At 40.5% G+C, this 18601-nt stretch overlaps 1 protein-coding gene across 1 annotated transcript; it reads left to right on the forward strand.

The window, feature by feature from the left end:
* Positions 1 to 991: 991 nt before the first annotated feature.
* LOC138879543 (uncharacterized) lies at positions 992 to 2176 on the forward strand. Its single transcript, XM_070159160.1, has one exon. It carries the CDS (start codon positions 992 to 994, stop codon positions 2174 to 2176), a length of 1185 nt encoding a protein of 394 aa, XP_070015261.1.
* Positions 2177 to 18601: the final 16425 nt, after the last annotated feature.

Raw genomic sequence — 18601 nt, forward strand, 5'->3', positions numbered from 1 at the left:
ATGAATCAAGAACCAGAATATGATAAAGATGAGGCTTTTAGGGAAATAAACCGAGAACTGGAACAATTTGAGAATAAGCCTAAGTCAAACTTAAATGAAATTGAGCCAGTTAATTTGGGTAGTTCGGAAGAGGTCCAGGAAACCATGATAAGCATTCACACTGACGAAAGAACTAGGGATGCATTGATCCAACTCTTGTTCGAATTCAAAGACGTGTTTACCTGGTCCTATGATGACATGCCAGGACTGCGTGTTGATTTAGTGGTGCACAAATCGCCAACTTACCCTAGTTATCCCCCTGTCCAACAAAAGTAGAGAAAGTTGAAAATGGACATTAGTGACAAGATTAAAGAGAAAGTTACCAAACATTTGAAATTGGGCGTGATCCGAGTGGTTCGATACACCACATGGTTGGCTAACATGGTCCCTATGCCAAAGAAAGATGGGAAAACCCGAGTGTGTGTTGATTATCGGGATTTGAACAAAGCAAGCCCCAAGGACAACTTTCCATTACCAAACGTCCACATCCTTGTTGACAACTATGCCAAACATGAAATATAGTCTTTCGTGGATTGTTATGCTGGGTATCATTAGGTTTTGATGGATGAAAAAGACGTAGAAAAGGCGGCTTTCACCACACCTTGGGGTACTTACTGCTATAGGGTCATGACGTTTGGTTTAAAGAACACCGAGGCAAATTACATGAGAGCTATGACTTCCATATTTCACGACATGATGCACGAGGAAATTGAGATGTATGTGGATGATATGATCATTAAATCAAGAATGCAGGATGACCATGTGCGGGATCTGAGAAAGTTCTTTGAGCATCTGCATAAGTATGACTTGAAGTTAAATCTAGCTAATGTGCATTTGGAGTAACATCTGGGAAACGTTTGGGGTTTTAGTCAGTCGGAGGGGCATCGAGTTAAATCCAACAAAGATAAAGTCTATTCGGGATTTGCCTCCTCCAAGAACCAAGAAAGACGTTATGTGTCTGCTGGGTAGGTTGAATCACATTAGCAGTTTCATTGCTCAGTTGACTTCCATGTGTGAGCCCATATTTAAGTTGTTGAAGAAAGATGCGTCGATTAGATGGACGGATGAGTGTCAGGAATATTTCGACAAAATCAAAGAATATCTGTCGAATCTGCCAGTATTGGTTCCACCCGAGCCTGGAAGGTCTTTGTTCTTATACTTGACGGTGCTAGAAAACTCTTTCGGATGTGTTCTTGGGCAACATGATATGACTGGGAAGAAAGAACAAGCCATATACTATTTGAGTAAGAAGTTCACTAGTTATGAATCCAAATACACTTTGTTGGAAAGAACTTGTTGCGCCCTAACTTGGGTCGCTCAGAAACTTAGGCATTACTTGTTGGCCTACACCACCTATCTCATCACCATATTAGATCCTTTGAAGTACATATTCCAAAAGTCGTTACCCACAGGAAGGTTAGCAAAATGGCAAATATTGCTCACCGAGTTTGACATAGTCTATGTCACCCGCACGGCAATAAATGCTCAAGCCTTGGCGGATCACCCAGTTGAAAATCCTGTTGATAATGAATATCAGCCTTTGAGTACTTACTTTTCGGATAAGGAAGTAAATTCAGTTGAGGTAATTCCAAAATACACAAATGTTTGGGAAATATTCTTTGATGGAGCTATGAATGCAAAAGGTCTCGGGATTGGGGAAATTTTGATTTCACCCACTGGTCAGCACTATCCAGCCACAACCCGACTTTGTTTTTTTTGCACAAACAACACTGCCGAGTATGAGGCCTGCATTATGGGCATGAACATGGCAATTGATCAGGAGGTGGAAGAGTTGTTAATCATGGGAGATTCTGACTTGATTATTCGACAAGCTCAAGGTGAATGGAAAACTCGGGATATCAAGCTTCTTCCATACAAGAAACATGTGGAAGATCTTAGCAAGAAATTCAAATCCGTCGAGTTCAGGTACATTCCTCGGTTTCACAATCAGTTAGCCGATGCACTAGCTACTTTGGCCTCGATGCTGCTGTATCCGGGCAATGTCCACATTGACCTGTTGGAAATCCAAATCCGAGAAAGACATGGTCATTCCAATGCAGTTGATATGGAATCAGATGTTCAACCATGGTATCATGATATCAAGAGATTTTTGAAAACAAAGGAATATCCTGAGTAAGCTAATGGAGACCAAAAAAGAACAATTAGAGGGCTCGCCAGGGGTTTCTTCTTGAGCGGAGAAGTCTTATACAAAAGGACTCCAGATATGAACCTTTTAAGATATGTGGATTCCCAAGAGGCCGGAAGAATCATGAATGAAGTGCACACAGGAGTATGCGGACCTCATATGAACGGATACGTCCTTGCAAAGAAAATCCTTCGAGTAGGTTATTACTGGATGACCATGGAAAAGGATTAATTCAGTTTGGTTCGAAAGTGTCATTAGTGTCAGGTACACGGTGATCTAATTCATACACTACCTTCAGAACTGCATCCTATGTCAGCACCGTGGTCGTTCGTTGCTTGGGGTATGGATGTTATTGGGCCAATCGAGTCGAAAGCTTCAAATGGGCACATATTAATTTTAGTCGCCATTGACTGTGGGTTGAGACAGTCACTCTCAAAGCCGTCACCAAGAAAGCAGTGGTGGATTTTGTGCATTCCAACATTATCTGTCATTTTGGTATTCCTAAAACTATCATTACGAATAATGCTGCAAATTTGAATAGTCATTTGATGGGGGAGGTATGTGAACAATTTAAGATCACACATCGAAATTCTTATCGGCCTAAAGCTAATGGTGCTGTTGAAGCAATGAACAAAAACATCAAGAAGATTTTTAGGAAAATGATCCAAAGTTCTAGACAATGGCAAGAAAAGTTTCTGTTTGCATTGTTGGGATATCGCACAACTGTGCGCACATCAGTTGGAGCAACACCCTATCTATTAGTTTATGGAACTGAAGCTGTAATACTCGCAAAAGTTTAAATTCCATCTCGTCGAATCATCGTTGAAACTGAGATTGAGGATAATGAGTGGGTCAAAACCCGTCTAGAATAGTTAACCCTGATTGATGAAAAACGGATGGCCTCAGTTTGCCCCGGGCAGTTGTATCAACAAAGAATGGCCTGCGCCTATAACAAAAAAGTGCGGCCTAGGAACTTTGAAGTGGGGCAACTCGCTTTGAGACGTATTCTCCCACATCACAAGGAAGCATAAGGAAAGTTCGCTCCAAACTCGTGTTACCAAAAGGGGCATTGTACTTGGGAGACATCAAAGGAAATGACCCTGAAACAGCTGTCAATACGGACACGGTCAAAAGGTAATACATTTAACCCTTCTTCGGTATAGATATTCTCCAATTGGGATGACGAAGGCTTTCATTCTCACTACCCAAACACTGTTAACCCTTTGCAAATCCTTTGAGCCAGTTACCTTTATTTGACTACCCTCTTTGAACCCGAAAATGTTTGTCAAAAAAAAAACAAAGCAACAAAAACAAAAAGAAAATCAAAAATAAAGTCTTCCTGAACTACGTTCGACTTGATTCCGAAAGGATACGTAGGCAGCCTCTCTCTGGGGTTTAGTCACACCAAAACAAAAATCCAAATTCCCCCAAAAGTGAAACTAGGGAAGATTTTATAATGGTTCGGCGATGGTTCGCCCGAAAGGTTCCAAAGTTGTAATTCAATCCAAACTCTCTTTGCCCCAAATCCTATTCAAGTCTTTCTGATCAATCCGTAAAAATGTTCAAGATTGAAAGATGTGGTTACTTGGATCTGATACAATCAAAAGAAATAAAATTATTGAGTCTTATTGGTGAAAACCCACACGGGCACCGTAAGGCGATGGTGAGCAGAGAAATTGAAAATGAGAGAGTCTTGTTAGTGAAAACTCAAAAAGAGCACTATAAGGCGATGGTGAGAAGAGAAATGAGAGAGGTCGGTTGGTGAAAACCCGCAAAGGGAGCCACTGATCAAAAAAGGAATTCCTTACAACCATTGGCATTGATAGAGTCCTGGCAAGGTTTCTCGGTTTTAAGGTATGGGTTATGATGGTTTTATGAGAGTCAGGATGGTTTGCGTAGATCGGGTATCTAGTCCAAGAAGCATGTCATGTCTATTGAAGTCTGCATGCACTCCAGATAAGTCCTTCTTTCTTTTCCCCGAAAGGGACACTTCACTTTTTAAAATTCATTATCCTGTCTGTTGTTTACTTTTCTTTGAATCCCTTTAGGTCTAATTCTCCTCCGAAACTAATACAAAGAAAAGATGGCAAGATTGGTTTTACAGGGTTTTGTTTGACAGAAAGCTAAAATTTAAGAAAAAGCACTCAGCCTCAGCAGGTGCATCAAGTCGATCTCGACTGACCATGTTGGCCGATGCTCCAGAGTCAAAACTCTTGAAAATAAAGAAAATCAAAGTCAAATTCCCATAAAGGCAAAATAAGATGGAAAAAGGCCAAGCCCCACATGGGTTAATCACTAGGTGGAATTTGGGGAAAATCAAGTTCCCCGAGGCTTAGAAATGAAACCAATTTCTAGAGAGTCAACGAGCAATGGAGATTTTGTTTTGAAAGAGCTGGGCTGAGATAAAGTGATTGAAACAATCAAGGCCACAAAACCAACCACCGTTTCAAACTGACAAATTGTTCATTGATTTGAAAATAGGAAAATATGTACAATCCAAAACAACCTCGCAAGAAGCAGGTGCAATAAAAGCAAGGTACGCGGAGACTAAAATGGTCCTGCAGCAGAAGTTAACCCAAAAAGGGAAGTCCCTTTCAAACTCTTCATGCATTCTCCTAAATAAAATGCTTAAAGTAAAATGAAGAGAAAGAAGAAGAAAAATTCAAAACCATGGTAGCATAGGGTCTCCAATCTCTAGCTACGCTTGTCCAACATTAGGTCCCATTCCCTAGTCGATGCCAGCATAACTTGGTAATCTTTCCAATATAGGGTCCCACTCCCTAGTTGATCCCTGGCATAACCCGAGGATCTTTCCGGCATAACCCGATGACCTTCCCCAGCATAACCCATGGACCTTTCTGGCATAACCCAATGACTTTTCCGGCATAACCCGTGGACCTTTCCAGCATAACCTGATGAGTTCCCCGACATAACCCGAGGACCTTTCCGGCATAACCCGATGACTTTTTCGGCATAACCCGTAGACCTTTCCGGCATAACCGGATGACTTTGCCGGCATAACCCGTGGACCTTTCCGGCATAACCCGATGACTTTCCCGACATAACCCGTGGACCTTTCCGGCATAACCCGATGACTTTCCCAGCATAACTCGTGGACCTTTCCGGCATAACCCGATGACTTTCCCGGCATAACATGTGGACCTTTCCAGCATAACCCGAGGACCTTTATGGCATAACCCGATGACTTTTCCGGCATAACTAGAGGACATTTTCGGCATAACCCGGTGATTTTTTCAACATAACCTGGTAACCTTTTCCAACATAGGGTCTCACTCCCTAATTGATGCCAGCATAACCTGGTAGTCTTTTTAACTTAGGGCCTCTGATCCCCATTTGATTTCATTTTTAGATATAGGGTCTCCACTCCCTAATCTCTTTTTCTCAAGGATACACAATCCTGATTTTATTGCTTTCAATAAAGAAGTAGTTTAGATTTTTGTTACAATAACTCACGAAATTTTCCTAGTAAAAAATACGGTAGAAAAATTTCGTTTGTTTATTTGTTTTGGTTCTTAAACTGGTTTTTTTCATAAGGCACGAGGTTTGAGATGACCAGAAGAAGAAGTCTCAATCCAAATAAAAGAAAAAAAAAAGAAAAGAAGTGAACTCTAAGTGCCGAAGCGGAGAAAAGATGCGGACTGCTCAAGATATGATTGAAGTCACAAGCTTTGCATGTCCCGCCTTTATCCGAAAAGCTGAAGAAGAATTAACCAGCAGTTGCAGCTAACGAACATCAAGATTCAGATCAGAGTCTGCAGGAAGAACCAGCTAAGACTCAAGATCAAGCTTTGGAAGGTCTATAGATAGGAATCTTGTAGCTCGTAGCTGATAGGCTTAGTTAGCTAGTTTTTCAATTTTCATTTTGGTGTAATAATGAGCTCAAAAAGCAGAAACAACAACAACAACAGTGAAATCACAGTTTCTCGATAGTCTCAGCTACCAAAATTTCTAGAACTACACTGACCTGATTCCTTTATAGACAATGATATGTAGGTAACCTCCGAAGCAAGGTTCGGTCAGACTTTTCCCAAAAAATGCTTCCCATAAAGTTTCAAATGGGCAAAAATCGCTCATAATTGCTCATTTTATCTTTGCCCGAAAATCCTTCGTGTTTCCGAGCAAAGAGGGGCAACTGTGAGCATGTGATTTTTGCCCTATTCAAAATACTCCTATAAAATTAAACAAATAGAATTTTTCCCAATTATGTGCAATTTTTTAGGATTTTATTAATTGTTTGCATTTTGTGCACGTTTAATTTTTATTAAAATCATGAAAATGCCCCAAAAAATATCAAAAATACCACGCATTGCATATTAGACTTTGTGTTCATATTTTAGGATTAATTAGTTAGATAATTGCTTTATTAAAATGAAAATCACCAAAAAAATTGGCTCATTTTTACATTTTAGCTTTTAATTTTAGATTAGTAATTTTCTGTTTTTAATTTAGGATCAACTAATTTTTATAAACATTATAATTAGATAATTAGCTTAATTTTACAAATTAGATTAATTTAGAATTTTAATTAAAGAAAAAGAAATAAGAAAAGAATTTGGAAAAAAGAGAATTAATTGGGCCAATTTTAATACTCAATCCGTCCAAGACCAAGCCCAAAACCCTTCCATACCCGGTCCAGTGTCCATCCCCAAAACGACCCCATTTCATGTAACGATCCATCCCAACTGTTGATCTCTGATGATCCAATAGTTGGGAACTCCATATCCAATTAATATAAAACTGTCTGAATGGAGACTCTCCCCCACATACACCCCTTCATTTCCATCTCCTTTCTCTAAACAAACTTAACCCTAGCCGCCCTTATACTCTATCACCGGATCCGCCTATCTTCGCCGCCCAGAAATCATTTTACGGCGGCGGAACTTTTCCAAACTACTCCAAATTAACACCATACAATCACCTTCCCATCCCCTCTTCAAATATCCAAACCATTTCCATCGAATCTTCACTCAACTATTCGAATCTTAGATCCGAAACCGAAACCCAAAAATCCTAAGTCACCCAAATAACCCCAAAATCACACCTCATACTCCTCACACCCCTCTAAACCCTAAACTACAGTCAATTTCCCAAAAAATCCCTCCAATTTCTTTGAATCTCAAATCTAAGATCCCATGAACCCTAACTTTTTCCCCTCTTCTGATTTTCGATCAATGTTTGGTTGTTTGAACCCCAAACTTTCATTAGTCGACTGTTCTTGTTGAACAGTTGATTAATGTTAGTTCAAGTTCATGTTACCTTGTGAAAGTTTGGTCAAAATTCGTAGCTGGTCCGGTCTTTTAAAATGAATTTAGGTAATTCTTTTCACTCTCCTGCTTATTTTTTGTTTCTTTTCCTTTAGCATGTTCAGTTTTCTTACGCATGATTTAGGTTTTCATTTTTTTCTTTTCTTTTTGACCGTTAGTTTGGTTACTGGCATCTATCTTATCAGAATAACTGGAGCATGTTTAAAATCTCATCAGTAGAAATTCAATTTGCTTAGGTTCAGATTTAATTAGGTTTAATGTTTAGTTTTTGGTAAATTATTTGTTCTGTTTTTCCTCTTGTGTTTGTTTCTCTTTTAGATGGTTTCAATGATTAGTTAAGTTGATTAGGTTAATGTTAAGAGTTAATTGATTTCCTATTTAGCCGATTCCTAATTAGCTTAGAGTTAGCTTGATTCAATCTGTTTAATTGAAACTAGTTAAGTTTGATTTCTATGTCTTTGCATAAGCATTCTGGATTTTGATAGTTGTTTGATTACAAGTTAAATGCACTATCCGTTTAGGATTAGTTGGTTAAAATCTGTCAATTAGGTTTAAACCTTAGAATAGAAACTTAGACTTTAGTTTAATTTAAGAAATAGAATGTAAATACCTTAGGGTTAAAAATTGAAGCAAGTTTAAGAAACCCTAATCATCTAGTTGATTATAGAAAGTCCTAAATAGATTCTAGAATCACAATAGGATCAGATTTGTTTAGAATTGAAATATCTGGCAACTAAAAGGGTAAAAAAAGGGGTTTCACATTAAGGCAAAAAATCAGAATGTCCTAGATTTAGACAGTTGCCCCACTCTTAGTAAAAAATATGCTGAAATTGGGTAGGAAAAAGGATATACAGCTGTCAAAGATGTTGTACTATTCTGACATTTCCGATTTTAGGTTAGAATATTCTCTTTTGATGCTATCTTTGTGTACACTATAAAAAGAAAAGAATACCTACACTCACATACACTAATCAGCTACAGACCTGAAAAATTCTCTGAAACAAAAATCCAGTCCCAGCTTTTTCTTTTTTACTTTGGGAGGAATTCTCTTTGAGTTCTGGGTTTTTGGAGTTAAGTTATGAGTTGATACTAAAGTTATGGTTGATATATACTGTTTTTTTCCTGGGCTGCTGAACTACCTGTTTTTAACTTAGCACTTTGGAATCAAATTTTAAGCCACTAGGTACACATTTTATCCTATGCTTAAGTGTTTATAAATCTGAGGTTAAAGACAAATACAAGTTGTTTTTTGTCAAGGATGTGTGTTTATGCTTCATGTTATAATTTATCCACCTAAATGCAACAGCATTGAAGTTTTTCTATGAAATATGTGGCTTTTTGTTCATCTAGCTTTCTTATACCATGAGGATATGTTTTCTTGTATGTGTGTTGAAAACAACACTGACCATTTATTTATTTCAGCTGGTATACACTTTTTGTTTTGCATTTGTTAGGTAGTATAGTATGTCCATATGTTTGAAGCATTGTTGGTTTGTGAGTCTAACCTTTAACATGGTCAGATCCATGAATCACATTGCTTTTTCTACTCATTCTTGCATTGGTTATTTGAGTTTGGTTTGATAATATAGTAGGTCCGTATATTTGAAGCCATTTTTCTAAATCGAACCTTTAACATGGTCAGATCCATGAAAGTCTAAGCTGAAACAAAGGTCTGTTGGGCAGTAAGAAACCTTAGAGTTGGAATTAAATGCTAGCTAGCAAGAAACAGCTCTATAGCTGATTTCTTGTAAGTTGAAGTTGATTCGAAAGATTTTGTAATAGCTAAAAGACTCAAAGTTAGGAAAAAGGTTACTCATTACCTTAAATTTTTCTTTTTTAAGACACATAGTTGTATTTAGGAGCATATTGTAAATATATGGACTGTCAGTAGTAAATGGACTGTTGGAATATTTTAGTTTCAAATTTGATTATGTTTGATTATTAGTTTAGGTTCATAGCAGTATGATTTATTTGTAATAAGCATAGCCTATTATCGCAAAACTATTTGAATGTAACACAAGTTGGGTCTGACTTGCAACAAGGCCCAATATGGGAATTACCTGAGCAAGTTTGGGCCCAGGCGAATGGACCTGGGCGTTAAGCCCATCAGTTTGACCCTTATTTATGAATTTCCCTTGGGAATAACAGTATAGACACATTCTTTTTTATGTCTTGCAAATCATGCGTATTACACTCTCAAAACTGATATTGTACTCTGATTCTCCTTGCACAAAAAGTAATTCGATTTATAACCTTTGGTGAAAAACGCGTATATTATGTAAGTTTTGCCTAAAATGTAAAGGTAGATAGACCCAGCTAGTAAACATTCGCGACTAGGCCTGCCTAACGTTAGCTCAATGTGAACCAGCCTTGGTTTAAAATTGGACCTGGCAAGGGCCCTTGAGTTCCTTATTTTTGGGCCAAATTCTTTGCCCAATACAACTTTAACGTCGATTGGTTCCTGACCAAAAAATTAAAGGGCTACTGCTGGCCTAATTTCCTTGTCAAAAAATGATTAAAGGCTGAACATATATATAATTAATAGCTTTATATCAAGTTCAAATTAGTTTTAAATAAGAACATCCGTTAGTTTACTTTAATTGAGTACAAATCTTTTTAAAATAAATTGAAGCGTGTCATTCACAAATGAATCCTATAATCTATGGCCCTCACATTAATATCATAACTAGTGTAGAAAACACTTTGAACATTTGTAGCTTGCTTTAGTCACGTTTATAATAAAATTATCATAGTTGCGGGTACGGTTCCTGTGACGTAGTTATGATACGTAATTTCCAAATCCGGGGGTACTTTTATGTGACCCAGCCACAACTTTTAATAACTTTAATAAATTAAACATGTTGTAGATCGTGGGTATGGTTCCCATGACATGATTCGCAATGTGTATCAAACCAACAACTGTACGACAATTGTAACTTGTTCCAGAATAATTCCATAAATAGTCAAAAGCGATTATAAAGTTAAAATGAAAAATAGGTTTAAAACGTGTAGTAAATCAGATAATAGGCCAATTATTAATAGATTAAGCGACCTTGCTAAGACCACGGAACCCGGGACCTTCTCCTAGGTTAACAGAATTCCTTATCTAGAATTTCTAGTTTCGCAGACATTTAAATAAAATCAAAATTTCCTCAAATTTGGATTTAAAATAAACCGGTGACTTAGGATACCAAATAAACTATTCCAAGTGGCGACTCTGAATTTGAATAAAATAATCCCATTTCGATTAATGTCACTTTAATTGGAAAAACTCCCTTATATCCCCTCTCGGGTGTAAAAAAGAGGTGTGACAATGGGATTTAGTAATTTTGACTCAGTTGTCCTCTGAACATCCAACTGCCTCAACCTCTGAAACAAACTGGCATAAGACTTCCCAAGCAGGGTGAAAGTTTGCTTCCGCTGCTGCCTTTCCTTTCTATACTCCGGACTGGGTCGAAAGCTTGGTCCAGTAGGGTTTCGGTATGTTTGTGGAGGTGGATAAGGATTTTGTGGATATGGTGCACACCATTACGGGTAAGGAGGGGGTTGAGCATATGACTGTGTGTGGTGGACATGGTATTGGGATGGTCTGACTGAATATTGAGGGTCTTGCGGTGGGAAGTAGTGTTGGGGTGGACTATATGGAGCTTGGGTGTAGGTTTGGGGTCGAGGCTAGGTGTAATGGTGAGGTGAACCCCTTGGGCCATGCCACGATCTTGAGAAAACCATAGCAACATCTTCTTTCTTCTTTTTCCCTAACACACCCCCGGTGCCATTCTGGATTGCTTGTGTAGTTGCTTTGATGGTAGAGTAACTCATGATCTGCTCAATTTGAGTCCTTCCTCTACCATCCCTCTAATATTCACCACTTCATTGAAAGACTTACCTATGGCCGAGATCAGATGACCAAAGTAAGTAGGCTCCAAGGCCTGAAGAAAATACTCCACCATTTCATCTTCCTCCATTGGAGGGTTGACTCGTGCCGCCTGTTCTCTCCACCGGAAACCATACTCCCTGAAACTCTCACTGGGATTTTTCTCTATCTTAGTCATGGTAGGCGATCTGGGACAATTTCTATGTTGTACTGGAAATGCCGAGCGAAAGCCTGGGCTAAGTCATCCCAAGTGTACCACCTATCGTTGTCCTGGCGGGTGTACCACTCCAACGTTGCACCACTCAACCTTTGACTAAAATATGCCATCAACAATTCACTTTTCCCACTAGCACCCCTTATTTTGCTGCAAAATCCTCTTAAGTGGGCCACGGGGTCTCCAAGCCCGTCATACAAGTCAAACTTGGGCATTTTAAATCCGGCAGGTAGCTGGACATCAGGAAAAAAGCACAGATCCTTATAAGCCACACTAACTTGGCCTCCTAACCCTTGCATATTTCTCAGCGACTGGTCCAAGCTCTTTACCTTCCTAAATATCTCCTCTTGCTCCACGTTTTTGGGTGGCTTCTCAGTTTCGACAGAAAGTTCAAAATGAGGAGTGTAGGAGTAATGATCCAGGACTTTGAAGATGGGCTCTGGGGCATAGTATTGGTTATATTGTGCTTGGAATGCTGGCTCACTAGAAGATCGATGTAGGGTAGCTCGCGGAGGGGCTACAAAGACAGGGGTAGTTAGCGGAGCAGGGTATGCGGTTGCTTTCGGTGGTGGAGCCTGGAAAATTTGGTTTGAGGTGCCGAGATAGTGGTGGTAAGGGTGAAAACCGGTGCATGCTGAGGGGACAGATCAACAATAGTGGGATCTTGGGATTGTGATAGTGGTGGTGTCACGACCCCGGTTTGCCCTTCGTGAACCATCGTGACGGCACCTAGTCCTCTACGACTAGGTAAGCCTAAATTGCGGAAGATAACCAAAGTGCAGAATAAAAACAAATTAAAACAGAATGAAGAGTGATAAAACAGTGTTTAAAAGTGTCGTTCGGCATACACAATATTTAACTCTCAGAAACCAATACATATCTCCAAGACCCGGAAACCTATGAATCACAAGCTAAGTATCACTCCAGAATATCTAACAAGGAAAAGAAATACAGAAGGGCAAATGTTTAAAAGCTAGAATAGAAAGGGACTCCTCGGTCTGCGGACGCGGAAGATATACCTTGAAGTCGCTGAAGCAGCCGCCTCGCCTCAAGGGTGATAGGACTGAGTCGTAGTACCTGGATCTGCACATGAAAAACATGTGCAGAAGGGGCATGAGTATACCATAGCAGTACTCAGTAAGTGCCAAGCCTAATCTCGATCGGGTAGTGACGAGGAAGGTCAGGGCCCTACTAAGATAAAATAAAGAATATAAGACATGATAGTATAAAATAAGTATTACAGTTGAAACCTAACGATAAGAATCTAATATAGGAAAACAAGGAATTCAATAACTGAAATATAGGCCAAAAACAATCACAAGGAAATGACCGGGGATCTCTTAGTATCCCGAGGATGTCTTAGTACCCTCAATATATGCTAGGGATCTCTTGGTGTCCTGAGGATCTCTTGGTGTCCTCAATATATGCTTGGGATCTCTTGGTATCCCGAGGAACTCTCGGTATCCTCAATATATGCTAGGGATCTCTTGTAATCCCGAGGATCTCTCGCTATCCTCAATATATGCTAGGGATCTCTTGGTATCCCGAGGATCTCTTGGTATCCTCAATATACGTGTCAAGGATCTCTCGGTATCCCGCACCTCAATTCAAATCATAAATACGTACAGGATCTCCCGGGATTTCGTCCCGTAGTCCCAAAGTAAAACACACAGCAGCAACACAAGAATACTCAATTAAGCTCAATTTCGTATCAAGTCAACAAGTAATTCTAAACTAACATGCTTCACATAATTCAATTAAGGCAATTTAAGCAAATAAACAGTTAAGTCAATTAGACATGCTTTTTCTAAGCTAACAACAAGTTTAAATTGCAAGTAAAATGAAACAGGAAAAGGAACACAATTGAAATTACTTAAAGAAAATTAGATTTTCAACAATTAGCTCAAGTACGCACTCATCACCTCACGTACAAGGCATTTCAAATATCAAATATACCGAATCCTAAGGGGAAGGTACCCCACACAAGGTTAGACAAGTCGTTTACCTCGAACCGGCTCAAAATCAACCCGAAACCACGCTCTTGCCACGATTACTCGACTCCAAATGGCCCAAATCTATTCAATTCAATTGCATAATATAAATAACACTTCAAGTAACTAATTCTATAAAGAAATACTACGCTAATATGCGAAATTAGGTAAAATAAGCAAAACGCCCCTCGTGCTCACGTTTCAGAATCAGGTAAAATTTATATTTTCAGAATCCTCACACTCTCCCGAGATCATGCATACCAAAATTATCCAAATCTAAGATCAAATTCCCAATCAAAAGTTGAATTCTAGGTCTAAGAACTTTCTTCCAACTATTTTCCAATTTTCATCTCCAATCCGAAATTAAATGATGAATTCATGTTCAGATTAATGGGTTACAAGCAAAAAGGAGTTAAGAATCATTACCAGCAAACTACCTTCGAAAATCTCTCCAAAATTCGTCTCCTACCGAGCTCCCAATTCAATTTTGTGATATGAACTCAAAACCCTCGATTTTGAACTTTATGTTCTGCCCAGTTAATTCCTTAATCGAGATCGCGGAAGACCAGTCGCGATCACGAAGAACAAAAACCACACGCCTCAGATTTACTCTACACGAACGCGAAACCCCGTCCGCGAACGCAATGCTCTAGATCCCTCTACCTATGAGATCGTGGTTGACTCCACGCGACCACGTAGAGAAACACTTAACAAACCACTGCTGCCTTATTTCTTCTATGCGAATGTGGCCTAGCCCACGCATTCGCGATTCAGCATTGCGCATAGCTACGCATTCGCATTCCCTTTCACGCGAACATGAAGGGCTAAAATTCCCTCTACCTCGCCTAAGCCTTCGCGAGCACAATCCTCCCCACGTGATCGCGATGAATAAAAGTCTGCAACACATACCAGCAAAAAGCTGATGCTTTTCCAAGTCCAAAAATGGTCCGTTGAGCATCCGAAACACACCCGAGTCCCCCGGGACCTCAACCAACCCTGCGAACGAATCCTAAAACATCACTCAAACTTGTTCTAACCTTCGGAATGCTCAAAACAACATCAAAACTCCTATTTTTCATCGGATTAAAGCCTAAGAATTCCAAAAACTCTAAAAAATATGCTTTTGATAAAAAAGTCTATCAAACCTCGTCTGAATGACCCGAAATTTTGTATACACGTCACATTAAACACTACGGAGCTACTCCAACTTCCGAAATTCCATTCTGACCTTCATATCAAAATCTCACTATCGAACCAGAAACTTTAAAAATTCAACTTTCGACATTTCAAGCCTAAATTAGCTACGGACCTCCAAAACACAATCCAAACAGGCCCCTAAGCCCGAAATCACCCAATAGAGCTAACAGAACCATCAGATTCCCATTCCGTGGTCGCCTTCACACTAATCTGACTACGGACAACTTTCCAACACTTAAACTCTTATTTAAGGACTAAGTGTCCCAAAACTCTGAAATTAACTTGGGGAAAGCAGTTAATGGGGGATCGGGGCATTAATTCTTAAGACGACCTGCCGGGTCCTCACATCATCCTTCACTTAAACATTTGTTCATCCTCGAATGAGCATAGAGACATACCTGATGTAGTTAAAAGATAAGGCTAACGACTGCACATATCCTACTTGGTCTCCCAGGTCGCCTCCTCGACTAGTTGGCCCCGCCACTAAACCTTTACTGATGCAATTTTCTTTGACCTTAGCTTTCTAAACTGTTTGTCCAATATTTCCACTAGCTCCTCAACATATGATAGATCCTTGTCCAACTGAATTGAACTAAAATCCAACAAGTGCGACAGATCATCGTGATACCTCCAGAGCATCGAAACATGGAATACCGGATGAACTCTGACCAAGCTGGGAGGTAAGGCAAGCTCATAAGCAACCTTTCCAACACGCCTCAATATTTTAAAAGGGCCAATAAATCTCAGACTCAACTTTCCTTTCTTCTCGAATGTCATGACGCCCTTCATAGGAGAAACCCGAAGCAGAACCCGCACTCCAACCATATAGGAAACATCACGAACCTTTCGGTCCGCATAACTCTTCTGTCTGGACTGGGCTGTGCGGATTCTATCCTGAATCACCTTAACCTTCTTTAAAGAATCCTGAACCAAGTCAGTTCCCAATAGTTTAGCCTCACCCACCTCAAACCAACCCACCGGGGATCTATACTATCTACCATATAAAGCCTCACACAGTGTCATCTGAATTCTAGACTGATAGCAGTTGTTGTAAGCACAGAGCATATCCTCAAGAATCTAAATAGTGCGCTCGAACTGTCCGTCCGTCTAAGGGTGAAATAATGTACTCAACTCCACCCGAGTACCCAACTCATGTTGAACGGCCCTCCGAACTGTGATGTGAACTAAGTACCTCTATCTGAAATGATGGACACTAAAATACCATGAAGACGAACAATCTCCCGGATATAAATCTCCACCAACCGCTCTGAAGAATAAGTAGTACATACAGGAATGAAATGAGCAGACTTGGTCTGTCGATCCACAATCACCCAAATAGCATCGAACTTCCTCAAGGTCCATGGGAGCCCAACTACAAAGTCCATGGTGATCCGCTCCCACTTCCACTCTAAAATCTCTATTTGCTGAAGCAACCCACCCGGTCTCTGGTGCTCATACTTTACCTGTTGACAGTTGAGACACCGATCTACGAATCCAACTATATCTTTCTTAATCTGCCTCCACCAATAGTGTTGTCTCAAATCCTGATACATCTTCGTGGCACCCGGATGGATGGAATACCGCGAAATATGGGTCTTCTCTAGAATCAACTTTCGAAGACCATCGACATTGGGTACACAAATCCGACCCTGCATCCTCAACACCCCATCATCACCAATAGTCGCATCTCTAGCATCACCGTGCTGAACCTTGTCCTTGAGGACAAGCAAATGAGGGTCATCATACTGATGCTCCCTGATACGATCAAATAAGGAAGACCGATAAACCACGCAAGCTAGAACCCGACTAGGCTCCGAAAGATCCAATCTCACAAACTGGTCGGCTAAGGCCTGAACATCCATCGCCATAGGCCTCTCCGATGCAGGTAAATAAGCCAAACTCCCCTAACTCTCTGCCCGGCGACTCAAAGCATCAGCCACCATATTGGCCTTGCCCGGGTGATACAAAATAGTGATGTCATAGTCTTTCAGCAACTCTAACCACCTCCGCTGGCGCAAATTTATATCCTTTTGCTTGAATAGGTGCTGCAAGCTCTGCTGGTTAGTATAAATCTCATAGGGAACCCCGTATAAATAATGGTGCCAAATCTTCAGGGCGTGAACAATGGAAGCCAACTCAAGGTCGTGAACAGGGTAGTTCTTCTCATGTATCTTCAACAGTCTGGATGCGTAGGCAATCACCTTACCGTCCTGCATCAACACCGCTCTGAGGCCAATCCTCGAGGCATCACAATAGACCGTATAAGACCCCGAACCTATAGGTAATATCAAAACTGGTACTGTAGTCAAAGCTGTCTTGAGCTTCTGAAAGCTCGCCTCACACTCCTCCGTCCACTGAAACGGAGCACTTTTCTGGGTCAACCTGGACATAGGGGATTCAATCGATGAAAATCCCTCCACAAAACGACGGTAGTAACCCACCAGGCCAAGGAAACTGTGGATCTCGGTAGATGAGGATGGTCTGGGCCAACCCTGCACGACCTTTATCTTCTTTGGATCCACCTAAATACCCTCACTCGATACCACGTGGCCTAAGAATGCCACTGAATCGAACCAAAACTCACATTTGGAGAACTTAGAATATAACTTCTTCTTTCTCAGAGTCTAAAGCACATTCCTCAGGTGTTGCTCATGATCTTCCCGACTCCAGGAATACACCAGAATATCATCAATAAAGACAATGACGAACAAGTGTAATGATCATACCGAGTCCTGAAAGCAGTCTTCGGGATATCTGGCTCCCGAATCTTCAACTGATGATAACCTGAGCACAAATCAATCTTAGAAAACACCAGTGCGCCCTGAAGCTGGTCAAACAGATCATCAATACGAGGCAAAGGATAACGGTTCTTAACTGTCACTTTGTTCAACTGGCGATAATCAATACACATACGCATAGAACCATCCTTTTTCTTCACAAACAAGATAGGAGCACCCCAAAGTGATATACTGGGCCGAATAAAACCCTTATCACGCAATTCTTGTAACTGATCCTTCAACTCAGGAGGAGCCATACGATACGAGGAATAGAAATGGGCTGAGTTCCCGGCAATAGATCAATGCCAAAATCAATATCTCTATCAGGCGGCATGACCGGAAGGTCAGCTGGAAACACATCGGGAAAATCCCGTACTACTGGAATTGAATCAACTGAAGGGGTATCAATACTTTCATCTCTCACATAAGCTAAATACGTGTCACACCCCTTCTCAACCATACTGAGCATTAAGAAAAGAAACAACTCTCCTGGGAGTGTGATCTAAAGTACCCCTCCACTCAACACGCGCTACACCTGGCATAGCTAGTGTCACGATTTTGGCGTGACAATCAAGAATAGCATAATGGGGTGACAACCAGTCCATGCCTAAGATAATGTCAAAATCTACCATGCTGAGCAACAATAGATTAGCTCTGGTCTTAAAACCACTAAGAGCAACCAAACATGACCGATAAACGCAGTCCACAATAAGAGAATCTCCCACAGAAGTAGAAACATAAACAGGGGAACTCAAATAATCTCGAGATACACCCAAATGTGGAGCAAAATAAGAAGACACATAAGAATAAGTGGAGTCTAGATCGAATAGAACCAATGCATCTCTGTAACAAACCAGTATAATGCCTATGATGACAGAATCTGAGGCTACAACCTCGGTACAAGCAGGAAGGGCATAGTATCGAGCCTGACTTCCCCCTCTAGGGCGACCTCTACCTCCCTGACCTCCACCTCTGGCTGGCTGAGCAGGTGGGGTAGCAACTGGAGCTGTAACCATAGCCTGAGAACTCTGTGGGGCATGTTGTGGCTGAGAATTCTGTGGAGGCGCACTCCTCCCAA

Source organism: Nicotiana sylvestris, chromosome 10, assembly GCF_000393655.2.
Source record: "Nicotiana sylvestris chromosome 10, ASM39365v2, whole genome shotgun sequence".
Lineage (NCBI taxonomy): Eukaryota > Viridiplantae > Streptophyta > Magnoliopsida > Solanales > Solanaceae > Nicotiana > Nicotiana sylvestris.